This window comes from Thrips palmi, unplaced genomic scaffold (genome assembly GCF_012932325.1).
Source record: "Thrips palmi isolate BJ-2018 unplaced genomic scaffold, TpBJ-2018v1 HiC_scaffold_5, whole genome shotgun sequence".
In the NCBI taxonomy this organism is placed as follows: domain Eukaryota; kingdom Metazoa; phylum Arthropoda; class Insecta; order Thysanoptera; family Thripidae; genus Thrips; species Thrips palmi.
Window position 1 is genome coordinate 13,961,087 of NW_023144632.1, and position 15,409 is coordinate 13,976,495.

A 15,409-nucleotide genomic window follows, 5' to 3' on the forward strand; every position below is an offset into this window, starting at 1 on the left:
GCGTCCTGGCCGCGTCGGAGGACGCGCCCGCGGCCTGGAAAGACAGGCGCGGCGACGCCCCGGCCGGCGAGGAGATGGGGCTGAGCAGCGGCGACTTGGGAGACATCCTGTTGGCGGGCAGCAAGGGCGTCACCCTGATCGGCGACACCCTCCTGATGGCGGGGGACCGCAGCCTGCACGTCGAGAGCGGCGACAGCCCCCCGAGGCCGCCGAGGCTGCCTTGGATGGGCGGCGACGGCGACGGCCCGCTGGCGGGGCTGGCGGCGTGCAGAGCGCCTCCAGTGCCGCCCAGGCTGAGGCGGCGGGGCGCCGGCGTCGGGGTGGCGGTGGAGGAGGCGGCCGCGGCCTGCAGCGGCGCCGCGGGGCTCGGCGACAGCGTGTCCACGGCCATGCTGGGCGCACCGGGCGACGGCAAGGCCCCAGGGCTCGGCCTAGGACGGCGTCGTCCTCCTTCTGCAACACAGCAAACAGAGACTTCACGACGAGAACGGAGCGTGGGCCGAGCTCAAGAGGGGAGCAGTGAGCGGTCGAGGGGGCGAGCGCCGGCAGGCAGGCAACCCATCCGACGGCAAGCTCTAAGCCGGCTGAACGCCGCCAAAGACGCCGCCAATGACGCCGCCGGGATCGCCTGCCTGATCGCAGCTCAGGTGTTGGCGGAAGCCCTATGCGGCGTATGCGGCCCCGTGGGGCCCAGCCTAGTGGCCTGGGAGGGGGCGGGCACCACGGGGGGCATAGCACCCCCAAGCCCCGACACCCAGCCCAGCCGTGCAAGTCCATCGACATCGACTCGGCAGCAGTGGCGTGCGCGGCGGCATGGCAACGGGAGCCAGAGTGCCCCGAGTGGGGCGCGGGGCGTGCAAAGCGCACGGGCAGGGCAACACTGTCACCGAGACTGCCACCCTGAGTGAGGCCCGAGGGCGGCACGGCACGGTACTTACGCCTGTCTCGAGGACACAGTGCCACAGTGCAACGCCAGCTCGGGGCAGGATGGAAGTAAGTGCGTTCGATTCGGTGGCAGACCGGGCCGGCGGCAACGAGCACTCTATGCTCTGTGTGCCCCGCGCTGCCCCCCGCGCTGCCCCCCGTCCCCCCTGCCACACGATGGCGGCCGCCGTTTCCGGCACCGTTTCCGTCGATGCCGCGACCGGAAGTAGCGCTCGGACCGACCGCGCCGCGGCGGGGGCGGGGGAGAGGGGACACGGGCGTTGACACTGTTTATCCAGCACGCGCTCCAGTCGCCACTGCAGCCACTGCACTCGTTGGCCCTCCCCGCGGCGCGAACCGCGAACCGCGAACGCCAACGACCGTCGCGGAGTCGCAGCGGGTCGAGTGTCAACAACCGCGGCGAGGGGCTGCACCGTGGCCTCGCGGGCGAAGCGGGCGAAGCGGGCAGCCAAGTTTGGGAATCCAAGTGCGGTGGGCTTGGCACTGCTCGGCACAGTAAGGCTTGGCACAGTGAGGCTTGGCGCTGCTCCCGTTCCATCCAAGCCCTGGCTGTGCAGGGCCACGGTGGCTAAGCTGGACGTGGGCGGTATTGACACACTGTAACCGGCATGGAGGTAAAGGGGGAGGGGGTGAATTCGTTTGGCCAACGGCTAGGGCCGCTAGGCGGGCAGGTGGGCCGCGACAAAAAAGGCAACTATTTTGCGTAATGGGAGTCACCTGTGTGTTGCCGGCCTGCCCAGGCCTGCCCAGCCTGCCCCGCGAGGGGGTGGGTGGGGATGAGTGACGCAACGTTGCTGCGACCTCAGCCTTGATTCAAGGTCGCCGAACAGGGGTGAGGCCCACAAATCCCTGGGCCCCAGTAACACTCTTATTTGAGAGGGCCATTCGACCCCCTCCCCCAAAGAACTGCCATTCATGAAATTTCATGAGATTTAGATTACATGCAGGAATTAAACGAAACCACCCAGTAACAGGAAGACCCCAACGCATGCCCCTAGGTGGGTGGAACTCCGCAAAATGCGCTCAATCGGCCCCCTCGCCCCAGACCCTTGAAACCACCCCTGGTGGGGCCCCACTCGGCTTGGACGAGGCTTGGCCTGACGGCCCGCTCGCCGGGCCACAGCCACTTAGCATCGCCGGCATCGACCATTACCCTTCCCGACTGATCTAAGCGAGAGGTCTCTCTCACACTCAGGGGACGTCCCCCAAGGACGTGCAAGAGCTCTGTTCGGGGTAGGGCTCGCGCTCGCGGCGGGCGGCCACACGCCGGGGTGGAGCGACCGAGACGAGTGCCTGCAGTGCAGACTGATTCCGAGAGTCGGTCTGTCTCCCTCGCACTCATGGGGCGTCGCGTGTAGGTGTGAGAGAGACAGAGCGACGAAAACGGCACTCGGAATCGGTCTGCCGGTGCCTGAGGGCGCTGTGCTGCCGTGCTGCGGTGCCCATCCGGGGGCAACGAACGCCGTGGAGCACGCCGAGCACGCCGAGCACGCCACTCGCCAGGTCGGGGTGCAAATGGCGGGGCGGCGCGGCACTGCCCACGGCACTGCCCGCCCCGCCCCGCCCGGCCAATGGACACAACATGACATTTCGCCCCGACCGACACGGACCGACATGAGTGGCACTAGCGAGGGGCATTCACTCCGAGTGTTATAAGTACACGCCGGGGAATTCCTGAGTAGTCTACGATAGTATTCTAATATTGCAGGCCAATGTTGATAAATTTGAAATATTTTGAAATGTTCGCCTGACTTCTTAGATGTTCAATTCTACAAGGAATTCTGACAAAGAGGCCGCTGAAAGTCATCGCTGGTGGCGAGACGAAGAGACGAAAACAAAACAGAATTCTGTGGTTGTGCTGCGTTGTTTTCTAGCTTGGACAAAACTCCCTCCCTGCGGCCGCCCAGCAAAAAGTTGCGCCAGACTCGTCCAGGGTCAGTTCGCTTTCGGCGAGCTAATTAGGTGTTTTGAAGCAAGCGAGGAAGTCTGGGGACTTTTGGCCCTTTTGGCCGTGTCCACCCACCCACGCCCTTGCCACGTGCAGCCATCCAGCCATGGTGCAGCGCGTGTAGCCTGCCCGTCCCGTCCCACCCGTCCCACCAGTCCCACCGGCTCGGCCAGCCGCGGCCGCAGCCACCCGCAGCCCCCGGCCTGGGGCACTGGGGCTGTAGGGTGTCGGGTAAGGGCAGGGCGGCAGGGCGGCTGGCCGGCAGGGCTGGGTGCTGGGTGGCGGTGTAGGGAGGGGCGTGGAAGGCCAAGAGCACAATACGTGCTACGTAATGCCCCATGGGAACGCGCCACGCACCGCCACGCACACTGTACAGGCAAAGGGATGGAAACCACAAAATCGCATCTGCCCATGCCAAAGCGTACTACTGCGTCGCAGCCTCGCCTGACGAGCCATCGAAAAGAGGGAGAGAAAGAGGAGAGAGAGAGATGTTAGAAGGAAATGTGCCGCCGAACGCCGGATGACCCCTTCTCAATCTGAGAAACAATCGGAAAACGAAAAAAAGCCCCCGCCCTGCGCCCGCCCCTGGCGAACGAGCCCACGCGAGCCATTCATTCACGGACCGCGTGGCCGCGGCTGCCGCGGCTCCGGAGGGCTTTGCGTCACTCAACGACGGCTGACGACGGCCGGCACGCGACGACGGGGGACAGGGCCTCGAGGGCCGGACAGGGGTTGGGGTTGGGTACCGGGCTCAAGTGGGCGAGTCCAGCGGGCCTGGGCACGAGGGAACGCCAAGACACGGCTCTACGGCTTGCCGGCCCGGGGTGGGGTCGCCGGGTCGCCATACGAACCCGAGAACGCCAAGAGGGCGAGGCCCTTTGACAGCGGGGACATGTCGGCCTTGGATGGCTGCGGAGTCTCGCTGCGAAGTCCATGGAAGCCTCCGCTCCAAGGCCTTTTTTGTGGGGGAGCACAAGCACTGTCGCCTTAATTGAAATAAAAATCCCCCCGATAAATCATTTTAAAAACTCAACACCCCCTTTGAAAACCCGCCATTCACAAATTCTTGGAGGTGGCGCTGGCGGTGTCCCCGCGGTCACAACCCCGGCCCCCTGGGCCCATCATGTAGGTTACATCTCGTCGGGGGGGCACCTTCCAGCCTCCCGGCCGACGATGAGGTCAGCTAGAGGTGCTGGGTCCCTCAGTCCCTGGGTCCGGGGGAGGGGGCAGGAGCCACAAGCCCCACACAGGGGCCGGGGGGCCGGGGGGTCTTGGGGCGCGCGGGGAGGAGGGTGCCGGGCGCGTGGGGTGGGGCGTAGACTTTGGAGGTCAAAGCACCCCCGGAGCACCGCGCCCCACTCCCGGCCTGCGCTCGGCGCCGCCACGCCGCCACGCGCTCGGCCTTGCCTGCCTTGCCTGCCCTGCCTGCCTCGCCAGCCCGCCCTGCTTTCCTTGCCTTGCTTGCCTAGCGCGCCTCGTCTGAGTGGCTGTTAGCGGCTTGCTCCATTGTTTGCACGTTTGCCCGCGTCTGCCAGACTGCCAGACTTGGTGGATCCCCCCGCCCCCACCCCCGCCCCGGCCCTCCTCGCCGGCGACAGCCGCAACCGCACCGTCCAGCCAACTCGGGGCACGAGGCAGGCGAGGGGCGAGCCTGGAGACTGAACCCGCGAGTCACTCTCTCTCTCTCTCTCTCTCTCTCACTCTCTCTCTCTCTCACTCATGGGGCGTCCCTCAGAGGTGCGAGAGAGATGCATTGTGTGGAGTCACTCTGTTTGCGCATCGGATGAAAAGACTGGCAAGGCCTGGGCGAAGCGCGAAGCCCGGCGAAGCCCCAGGGGACCCCCCAGGGGGCCCCGAAAGCGATGGGCGTATCTCCAGCAGCCCCGCAGCATCAGCGCAGCCCCGGCCGGGCCCCAGAGTGCAACGGCACGGCGGCGGGCCGGCACCCCGCCCCGCCCCCACCGCCCCGCCCAGGGCTCATATCTAATGGAGGAGCACACGTCAGACTCAGGCAGTCGGGCTGCAGAGCGCAGCGCAGGGGCGAGGCGAGGTGTTACGGGAAAGGTGGCTGGTGGCGTCAGGGCCGGGGCGGGGCGGGGAGAGGATTCGGCGGCGACGTCTGGCATCGGCGAGAGTGAACGCCCCGCCCCGCCCCGCCGTACCCCTCCACTGTCTGGACGGTCTGGCCCGGGGAGAGGGGAGGGGGCCTTTACATGTCGCGGCAACGACCCCGTGACGGCGGTACCGCTAGTCCCGGTCCACCCCGGCCCACCCCGGTCGTCTCCCGCCTCTCTCGCACGCCTTAGCGTACGTACAGGCAGTGAGTGCGAGAGAGGCAGAGCGGTGAAAAGACCGGTTGGGAAGCAGAACCACGTGTCAGCCAAAGCGCGTCTCTTCACTGCGTTACGTCGCTGCGTCCGTCACTGCATAGCGTCACTGCGTTAAGTCACTGGGCCGCGTCACTGCGTCACGTCACTGCATAGCGTCACTGCGTCCGTCACTGCGTCACGCCACTGCATAGCGTCACTGCGTCAAGTCACTGGGCCACGTCACTGCGTCACGTCACTGCATAGCGTCACTGCGTCAAGTCACTGCGTCACGTCCCTTCCGCCAGTCCTGGCATCACTCACGGAAGGCTGGAAACCAGGAGATGATCCGAGCGGCTCGCCCCCCGTCTCGTTGTCCATTCAATAATGCACGCGGACAAGGAGCGCGGCGCCAGAGCGGCCGAGCGGAACGGGTGGATGGCACAGCGGCAGCGGTGTGTCTCCCCGTCTCCCGACGTCTCGCCGGGGGCGGGGGTGGAATTGGGAGTGCGAGGGATTGATGGCAGAGGCGTTCGACTTAGCAACGCCTCGCGCCTCGCGCGGCCCGTCGGACGGACGGGCGGACCGAGGGACCGGCCGCCATGGCAACCAACCAGGTGGATGCAGCAGTGGCGGCAGTGCGGCAGTGCGGGCGAAGCCGGGCGAAGCGCCTTTTACTGCACAGCCTTTGGGGAATGGACCATCACGCGTGCCTTTTAGAGCCCGGCGCACGCGCACGCGCACGCACCGCGGCCGGTGAATGCAAGAGAGAAGGCGCGGCGGCCGCCCCGCCAGGCCCGCCGGCCGGAATGTTTAAAAAAAGGATTGCGCGAGGAAGGCAAACGGACGAATAAAAGGCAGGAGCGCAACGCTCGCCGCGGAGCGGGGGAACTGCACTGCACGGGGCGTGAGCCAGCCAAGCCAGCCAAGCAGCGAGGCGGGGAAATGCGCGACACGGGGAAACTTTCGCGTTTTACTGCCAGGAACTGCCGGCAGTCCGAACGGCGTCGCGGGGGAGGGGGATAATTAATCCGAGAAAAAAGGCGTCGCTGACGACGAACAGGGAACCGGGTGGCAGGCGGCGCGAGGTGCGCCCCGCCCCGCCCTACCCCGCCCCGCTCCGAGGGCTGCAGCCTCGCGTCGCACAAAAGCTGCAGCACTCTCCAGGCTCCAGGCACGCCTCGCAGCGCCTGCTCGTTATGTTCTTTCGCGGCACCGCCAACCCGACAACGAGACCCGAGGGCAGGCAGGGGCGCCACACAGTGGGCCAGAAGAAGGCGGCCAAAACTCTAGACGCGTTTCGAGCTCCAGAGCCGCTAGACAGGACTCGAACCGAGCTTGTGACCCCATCAAGGGATTCCTCGTTGTGAGAGCAATCCATTGGTGGGGTCACACGTTCGGTTCCTCGTTCGGTTCCTCGTTCGGTTCGTCCCATTTGGCGACTCTGGAGCTCAAAACGCGACAGGGATTTTGACCGCCTCCGACGGTCTTCTAGCCCACTGTGCGCCAGCAAGGGGGCGGCATGGTGGCGCGGAGATCACGCTGTCACGTCACGCTGTCACGTCACGCTGTCACGTCACGCTGTCACGTCACGCTGTCACGCAGCCGCGTCACTCGGGAACGTGGAGCGGTACGCCCACCGGGGCGTTCCCGACGCGGTTCCAGGGTTCCCGATCAATGCCGGTGATAATGACGGCCGCGTGTGCGTGCGGGGCGGGGCGGGGCGGCTGCCGGACTCTCGCACTGTTTCCTAAACACCCTGCCGGCAGGAGCCGCGCGGTTTCGCGAGGCACGCGATACTATTGCGTTTGGCGTGTGACGCGTGCGTGCGGCGCGATAGACCACCCCGCCGCGCCCCACCCCCGCCGGCCTCCCCGCTCCGCACGGGCGCCAGCCCGCACAGCCCTATTCGCAGGCCGGTGAGGTGTACCGGTGTACCCCACACACTATTTGCAGTGCAGCGACTAGAGAGGTGCCGTTCCGGCCCGTCACGCAGGCAAGGCAGGCAGGCCGGCAGTGCATCCGCAGGCCGCGCGCCCGGCCGACCGGAACCACTATGCGCACGCAGCGCGCCGCGTGGCGCAGCGTGGCGTGGCGGACAGGACAGTGACACAATCCTGTACCAGCCACCGCCCGGCCGCTCCCTGCAGAGATGCGGCTGAGCGGCGCCCAGGACATGGTCCACCTTGTCGCAGCCCTCGCTCGGCAAGGCTGGCAGGCTCGGCCAGGCCCCTGCGGACCGTCGCGTAGGCAGCGCGCTGGGCACCCCTGCCTCCGCCAGGCCGCGCGGCCTACCTGGCGCCTGGCAAGGCATCGGCCGGCATCGCCCCGAGTCCCGAGACGCACGAGGCCGGGGTTTCCCCAGACGGGAACCCCGGCCGGCCGCGCAGTGGGCCAGGAGACCCGCGCAGGCGGCCAAAACTCTACACGCGTTTTGAGCTCAAAAATCGCTAGACAGGACTCGAAACGAGCGTGTGACTCCACCAATGGATCCCTCGTGCGGAGAGCAATCCATTGGTGGGGTCACGCGTTCGGTTCGAGTCCCATTCAGCGACTCTGGAGCTCAAAAGGCGTCCGGGATTTGGACCGCCTCCACCGGGTTTCTGGCCCACTGTGGGCCAGACGTCCCTTCGCTTCTGCGACCCCGGGTCCCCGTCAATCTACCTAGTCTTGCAGCGGTCCGTCCTCTACCGAATCGATGCGGGTGGCGGCGGCGGCGGGGGCAAGCCGGTTACAAAGCGAGATTATTCTTAACTACATATTCAATAACTACGTTACTCTAAATACGTCGGGTGTAAACAGAACCCCACGCCCTCGGCGGTGAGCGGCTGCTGGTGGGGGTAAGTAGTGCTAATCACTTTCAAAGCTCAAACACAAATTTTAGACGTGGCACTTAACAATGAACACTGATTGGCGAATGTTTCGGAGTGCGGTGCGGCAGGCTCGTCCAGTGTCCGGGGCAAATCCCTAGAGACTCACATGGCAGTGTTGGGCAGCCGAGCGCGGGCAATGGCAGTGGCGTAGTGCTGCGGGCCAGCATGTCCACCAGCCCGCAGTCCGCGTTGTTTGGCTCGCGGGGCTGCGCGCTGCACGGTGCTGCACGCTGCGCGGCGGACCGGACAAAACACAACACGGCGGCGAGGGCGAGGCGGCCGGCGGCTACTCCCACGCACGGCGGCAGGCGGCCCGGCGGCACGGCCCGGCGGCGTGCTTACAGCGCCGTGGCCAGTGCAGTACTGTTGCTGCGGCCGCACGCCCTTGCCGCCGCCGCCGCACCGCCCCTCCCCGTCGCCACCCGTATCGATCTGTCTCTCTCGCGCGCATCGCCGCCGCCCGGGTCCGTCTCCCTCCCTCTCTCTCTCTCGCCCGCCTCATTACTCCACAGACTTTCTGTCCAATTTGCGTCTTCGCCGCCGGAGTGCAACTCCGAAGAGAGAGACCCTCCCCCCCTGGCGGGGCGACCCGACCGTGCCGACCACCGGGGCTGGGGTAAGGAGTATCCGCCGTTGGCACAAAAAAAAACACAAGGGGGCAACAAATGCGAGAAATGAATTCAGCATCCTAGAGACACGCAGACGCGAACGGCGATGAAATTCACTCCCCCCAAAAAGAGTGTTATTTTGTATCTTGAGAGGCTCTTGCCGAGGTCCAGAAAATTACATTGCCAGAATGAGAAAAAGGTACCCTTGGCTCTTGGCTACGGACGCGCGCAGGAGCACCGGCAATGTCGACATCGGCATCCTGGCGCCATTTCGACGGCCAACACAACTTTTCACCAGCGGCACGATTATCTTCACCAAGCACCTCAATCCCCATCTTCATTGTCCGGGGCGATCCAAACCACGAGATGGGCCGAACTGTTCCTCCACGAGGTACTACTTTTAGAACGGTGTCGAGTCGCCCCCGTGACGCCCTTTGACGGTTCTCTATGACTTGCGTTTGGTGGTTTGGTGCGCGGAGAGGCGCGCCTTACCCCGTCTTTTCCTTGACCCGCCACTGCTGCCACGCTGCTACACCGTTGCGTGTGGCTCAGAGGGGTGGGGGTGGGGTGGGGGTGGCTGCAGGGTTACAGCAACACGGTACGCCAAAGCGCCACGGACACCAATTTACAGCTACCATACCTCGGCTCCCCGGCGCCACGGCCACGCCGCGCCCGTCTCGAGCCATACCTCACCTTGTGCATTATGAAGGCCGCAGAGTCAGGCCACCGGAATGGGAGCGCGGGGATCCTTGAACGGACACGACGTCAGCCCGCCGCTCGCCGCACTGTAAGGCGCACTGGGGACTGGGGCCGCCGGGGCGGTTCGCCGTTCGTGGCGGCTGGGGCCCGGCCCGGCCCGGCCGTCAGGACTTGAAGGCGGCAGCGGCAGGCGGCGTCAGGCAGCGGCAGGCAAGACAGCCCCGAAATGGAAGTGTGCGGATCAGACAACGGCCATCCTACCCAGGGCCGAGGCCGCGCCGAGGCCGGGCCGTGCTAGGCCAAGCACTATAGAAACGAACGAGTGACTTCCGCACTCGGTCAATGTTCTCAGGGTTCGATCACGTTGGATGATGACTCCCAACCACAAACGCGGTCGAGCATACCCAGGCCGCATCCCTCAGCGGGGCGCGTTCAAGGGTGCGACGCCGAACGCGGCCAAGCCGGTGTCGACGTGTCGGCGCGCCGTTTACTTTGGCAGCGAGGGCTCGGTGAGGGATTTCTTGGCGGCACTGTCGGAAATTGGACAAGGCGACAACAACGCGAGCAGCGCGCGAGGAGCACCGGAGCGGCGGGGCGGCATGCCTGACGGGATCCACGCTCCTCTGCACCTCCAATAAAACAACAATGTTGCCAATATCGTGATGGAATGGAATGGAATTGAGGCTCGTCGCGTCTGCTCTTTTCTTTCTGCCTTTATTCTCTCGCTGCCCGCAGCGCCACTCCGGCTCGCTATCAACATTGCAAAGGGGCGGGGCGGGGCGGGGCGCACCTGTGTATCGGCGGCCAGGGCAGGGCGGCCACGAGATGCTCCAGGGGCCCTTTTAGTGCAGGAGCCGGAAGGGAGTGGGCGGGCTTATTACTGCGGTCATGCAAGTCCCTAGACCCGTTCCCCTGGGTCGCTGTTCGCTGGCTTCCTGAGCAGCGGCGGCAGCGGCGGCAGCGGCGGCAGCGGCCCTGGGGACGCATGCCGATGCCAGACTTCCTTGGCCCTCACGGCACAGTGGGCCAGAAGACCGGTGGAGGCGGCCAAAACTTCCAGACCAGAGTCGCTAAATGGGACTCGAATAGAACGTGTGACCCCACCAATGGATTTCTCTGTGAACGAGGAATCCATTGGTGGGGTCACACGTTCGGTTCGAGTCCCATTTAACGACTCTGGAGGTCAAAACGCGTTCGGGATTTTGACCGCTGCCGGGCCTCCCTGCCGCCAGACACGCCCAGACACGGCAACCGTCAAGCACTGCTGTGCGCTATCGCCGTCCCCGCGGCCCCCAGCCCCCGTCCGCCACTGGCACTATTGCAATCCGCTGCCTGCCTCCAGCCAAGTGGCGTCGATAACGCGGAGGCCTGGTGGGCGACGGCATGGCGGACGGCGCCGAGACTGGCCGCGCTGGCCGACTTGGGCTTATCGAGGCGCACACGGCAGGCACCCCTTTCTCCGGGCCGGAAGTGCATGAGCGCCAACCCGGCGCCAACCCGGCGCGCCGCCCTGGCCCTGGTGGCGCTTGCATCTTCAAGCGCTCGCTCGGACGGGACGACCAGAAAAGAGCACCTGCCGGTGGAGCCAGCACCAGCACACCGGCAGCCTCGTGTTTGCACTGCGGTGCCGCACTGCTTGTCGAGGTGGCGGACGACGGGCAGCGCGACAAGGCCGGCGTCGGGGCCGAGGCCGGGGCGGATTCTGTTTGCCGACATGGAGAGGCCCGCCAAGGGCCCCGCCAAGGGCCGCGCCCCGCCGCCGATAACGAGGTGCGAGGACGGCTGGCGGTCGAGTGAGTCAGCGCGGCGCCCCGCGCCTCGGCCCCCTCGGCCCCCTCGGCCCCCTCGGCCCCCTCGGCCCCCCTCGGCCCGCCCCGACGAGGCCATCCTGGCCGTCCTCGCCGATAACCAACACGATAGGCCGTCACTCCCTGCTGACAGGCCAGCCAAAGGCCAGCGCGCTCAGGGATTTTCAGCAGAAGACGACGCCTTTCAGAACCTCGTTACTATCAGGATACCCCGCCGTCGTCACAGACGCGCAGAAACTTCTCGTTTGAGCTCGAACGAAGCGACGAAGCATGGACAAAGGAACGCGAGACGCATGGACAATGCGATCAGCGGGAAGCGGGAGTAGGTCGTTCCATTTCGTGTCTGCTAATCTTGGAATGTGTCTCATTGTGTTTCGTGTGGAGGGGTTCGTCATTTCCCGCCTCGCGACTCCATTCGCCCCTCCAGCTGCGCCCCACGCCTTGCTGCCTGGCTCCGCGCCTTTCAATGGCAAGAGGGCCCTATTGCAGTGGCTGTGGCCTGCGGCGTGCGGGTAGCGGTGCTCCGGAGCGGGGCGGGTCGTCTGGCTGACAGCGCGGCTTACAGCGGATCCATTTGGAGAGTGGCGCGGCGAGCGGCGGGGACTCTCTGTGCCTCTCTCTGAGATGAAAGGCGCGTGGCTCGGTTGCTCCTTGAGTCGCCGCCCCATCAATAGATCACCTGGCCGCGCTGCCTCGCTGGAGACGTCAGCGCAAACGCTCAAAAGCACGGTCCACATCGAGCAGCATCGAGCGGGAAGCCTTCGCCGGGAACCAGCAGCCGGAAGCGGGGATCTGGGAGCGGAAGCCGGAAGCAAAGCCGCCCGGCTGCACCTGGACCGCCTGGACGGCCCGGACCCTGCACGGCGGGGGAGTGCATGTTTGCCGAGCCTGCTCGCTGCTCTTGACACGGCCAGCTCCCTTTCCTCTTTAAGCGACCCAGTTACCCACCCACCCGCTACCCCTTGCCCCTTGCCCGCCCCAGGGCGCCACTCACCCTGTGTGCGCAAAGTGGCGAGCCGCCCCGGGATGCAAGGGAGAGAGAGAGAGAGAGAGAGAGAGAGAGAGAGAGAGAGAGAGAGAGAGAGAGAGAGAGAGAGAGAGAGCAACACGGTGCAATCAGCCGTTTACTTTCCATGCTCTCCAGTGCGCGGGCCACGGTCGGGCCACCGTCCCCGGGGGAGAGGAGAGGGGAGGCAGCGCTGTTGCAGGAAAGGCAGGCGGAACAGGATTATCGGCTTATTATTGGATTGAAACGAACAGGACGACAGATGCAGCCTGCGTGCATCAAAGCCAGCAAGGCCCGAGGCTGGTAGTGGCGAGGCGTGGCTGGTTTACCGATGGTCGGCCGCAACAGGCATCAGGCGGCCATGCCCGCCCCCGCCCCCGCCCGCGGCGCAGGGCAGCGGAAGCTGCCTGCCTCCACGGCGCCCTGCCTGCCCTGCCTGCCCTGCCCCGCCGGGCCCTTCGGCCAGGCCGGCTCCGGGCTCACCGCCGCCACTGGCACTTGAAGCCCGTTTAACTCCGGGCGCGGCGCGGCGCGGAGTGCGGAGTACCCGCGGCTTTGTTTGCGCGGCCCTTGTGCTGGCTTTGTACGCCGGGATCGAGCCAGTCCAGTCAGCCCTTCGGCCTGTCGGCCCTTCGGCCTGTCGGCCCGGCAGCGCCCCGCAATTCCTCAATCGTGTCTAGCTCGTTAGTGGGAATCAGAGACGACGGTGATTGCCTCCGCGGCGCAGCGGTGGAGCGGGCGGCACGGCACACCGCTGAATGGGACTCGAACCGAACGTGTGCCCCACCTATGGATTGCTCTCCGAACGAGGAATCCATTGGTAGGGTCACACACTCGGTTCGAGTCCCGTTTAGCGACTCTGGCGGGGCGAGGCGGCGCCAGTGACGTGTTTCAATCACTGGCCGGCCTGCCCCCAACTGCCATGCCCGGCCATACACCGGCAGACAATGTAGACGACACAATCGAATCGAGTGGCTGCCGAATAGAGATCCTCCATTGGTCACGTGACCTCTCACCGCCTTTCTCAGCCTCCCATTTTAATTTTCACTATTTTCGCTGGAAATTTATTAAAAGAACATTGTTTGATGTTAAAAAGTCTTTAAGAGGGATTCTACGGACAGTGGCAGTCGAGTTGTCGTCGGATTTTAAACATAGAGGCCATAGCGGCCATCCTCATTGAGCGGCAGAGAGCCTCGCAGGAAGCGCGCGAGTTTAAATTCGTAATCGGCGCTGGGGCCGGGGTTTCACAATGTCTTAAGAGGTGGACCCATAAATCGACGACTTCAGTTACAGGCCATCGCCGCCTCCGCATTCGAATTCTGGCGTGGTTTTGCCGGGTTTTGCCACTCAGTGAGCTTCGTGGAACTGCCCATGCGGCGCTCATGCCGCAGGCCGTGCCGCGCTGGCCGTGCATACGCAGGCCCATAAAAATGCCCCGATAAAATGAATTCCACCGGCGCTCCGATCAGCAGGGATGACGATGCCGGTATATCGGGTGCGCCTCCCTCACGCGGCAGCTCGCTCAAAGTGGGTCGGGTCGCAGAGCGCGCGGCCGGGAAGGCCGGGCTGGGCGGCCAAAGGGCCCTTCGCTTGCCTTCGCTTGTCCAGCCAGAAGCAAGTCGTAAAGGCGGCAGTGGGGCGGGGCGCGGATCTGGGCCAAGGCTGGCGCACCGCCGCGCACCACGACCTTGACGCCTTGACGGCGGCCTTGACGGCGGCCTTGACGGCGGCCTTGTCGGCGGCCTTGACGCCCGTGGAGGGCAAGGCCGTGGCCGTCACCCCACTCACCGGAGTCGGCGGCCTCCTCGGTGTGCGCGCGGTTCAGGTTCGACTTCCGCTTGTGGCTCTTGTCCTTCTCCAGCGGCGACGCGGACTGCGAGGACCAGGGGCTGAGTTGCTGCAGCTGCAACGGAGGGCAGTGTTAGCGTCCAAGTTTTAATCACCGAGTAAACACCTGTTGGACACCGGGAAGTGGCCGCATCGCAGGCGTCGTCATCGTCATCGTCATCACACGCAAAACTTGGGCGGTGCTCGTCGGCGTTCAACTTTGCGTCTTGTGGGACTGATTAAAAGTTGTCATCACAACAGTTCCAGTGCTGCACTCACCTCCCGGCCGGGCCGGCCGTCCCGGCTGGCGGACGAGGCGGGGGCACTCAGCAGCGCGGGGGAGGCTCCTCCAGGAGACGCCGACGTCAGATAGTGGCTGGCCGGGCTGGGGGTGGCGGCGGTGGAAGTGGGGCCGGCAGACGGTCGCTGTGCTCCTGAAAACGAAATAATTCCTTAACAAGGTCAACAAAAGCGCCGAGTTCTTTCGGGGCCGCACCGCGCGGCCACGGCTCAGCCGGCCACGTCGAGAAATCAGCTCAGAATTGTGGAAAACTTGTCCAAATTCGCCCGCGCTTGCCGCTTTATTTTCAGTCAATCGTCCACCATTAGGCGAACTTAATGCCACTCCTAAACCGGAGCGCTCTATCGTTTGGCTGCGAGCCGATCCGATCGGTGATTACTCTGCCATTCTCCGTTTTCCCCTGCAATTAGCAATCAGCGGCGCTGACAGCGGGACAGCGGACAGCGGACACCGGGACAGCGGACACCGGGGCACCCTCCAACGCCGTGTCAGCCTTGGGGGCCAGGCCCACAGTCGACCAGAAGACCGCGGAGCTGGCCAAAATTCTCGAAGCGTTTTGAGCTCCAGAGTCACTTAACAGGACTCGAACCGAGCGTGTGACCCCACCAATGGATTCCTCGTTCGGAGAGCAATCCATTAGTGGGGTCACACGTTCGGCTCAGTCCCGTTTAGCAACTCTGGAGCTCAAAACGCTTCCGGGATTTCGGCCACCTCCACCGGTCTTCTGGCAAATTCACTGTGTGCGGCCTTTCGGCGTGCTTCTCTGGCCGCGCCGTTCCGCCCATTTCCCCGGACGGGCCTGTCATCGGCAGTGCCGCGCGGTGCCGCGCAGTGCCGCAGCCCGTACATGGCGACAGCCCGATCGGCCTGCCTGGCCTGCCTGGCCGCCCCAAACAAGGACCCGCCGTCACCGCGGGGCTCGGCGTTGGCGCCTGCCGCAGCCTGCCGCCAGCCACGTTCGTTTCCTTCCTTTTCCGCCCGTAAGTGCCGCGTCGCCGCGTGGCCGCGCCACGCCGTGCTGCGCCGACACCAGGCCCCCGCGAATCGGCAACTGGATCACGGCCGGCGTGTCATTTCCGCAATCTCGC

The 15,409-nt window shown here is 65.2% G+C and overlaps 1 protein-coding gene across 1 annotated transcript in view; it reads right to left on the minus strand.

Moving 5' to 3' along the window:
- LOC117651197 (serine/arginine repetitive matrix protein 2-like) overlaps window positions 1–15,409 on the minus strand; it is a 42,141-nt gene that overhangs the window by 726 nt on the left and 26,006 nt on the right. Inside the window, exons 4-6 of the mRNA XM_034395007.1 lie at window positions 14,300–14,454; window positions 13,982–14,096; window positions 403–453 (exon numbers count right to left, since the gene is read on the minus strand). Of these exons, the coding sequence (XP_034250898.1) occupies window positions 403–453; window positions 13,982–14,096; window positions 14,300–14,454 (321 nt within the window). The remainder of the gene's footprint in view (window positions 1–402; window positions 454–13,981; window positions 14,097–14,299; window positions 14,455–15,409) is intronic.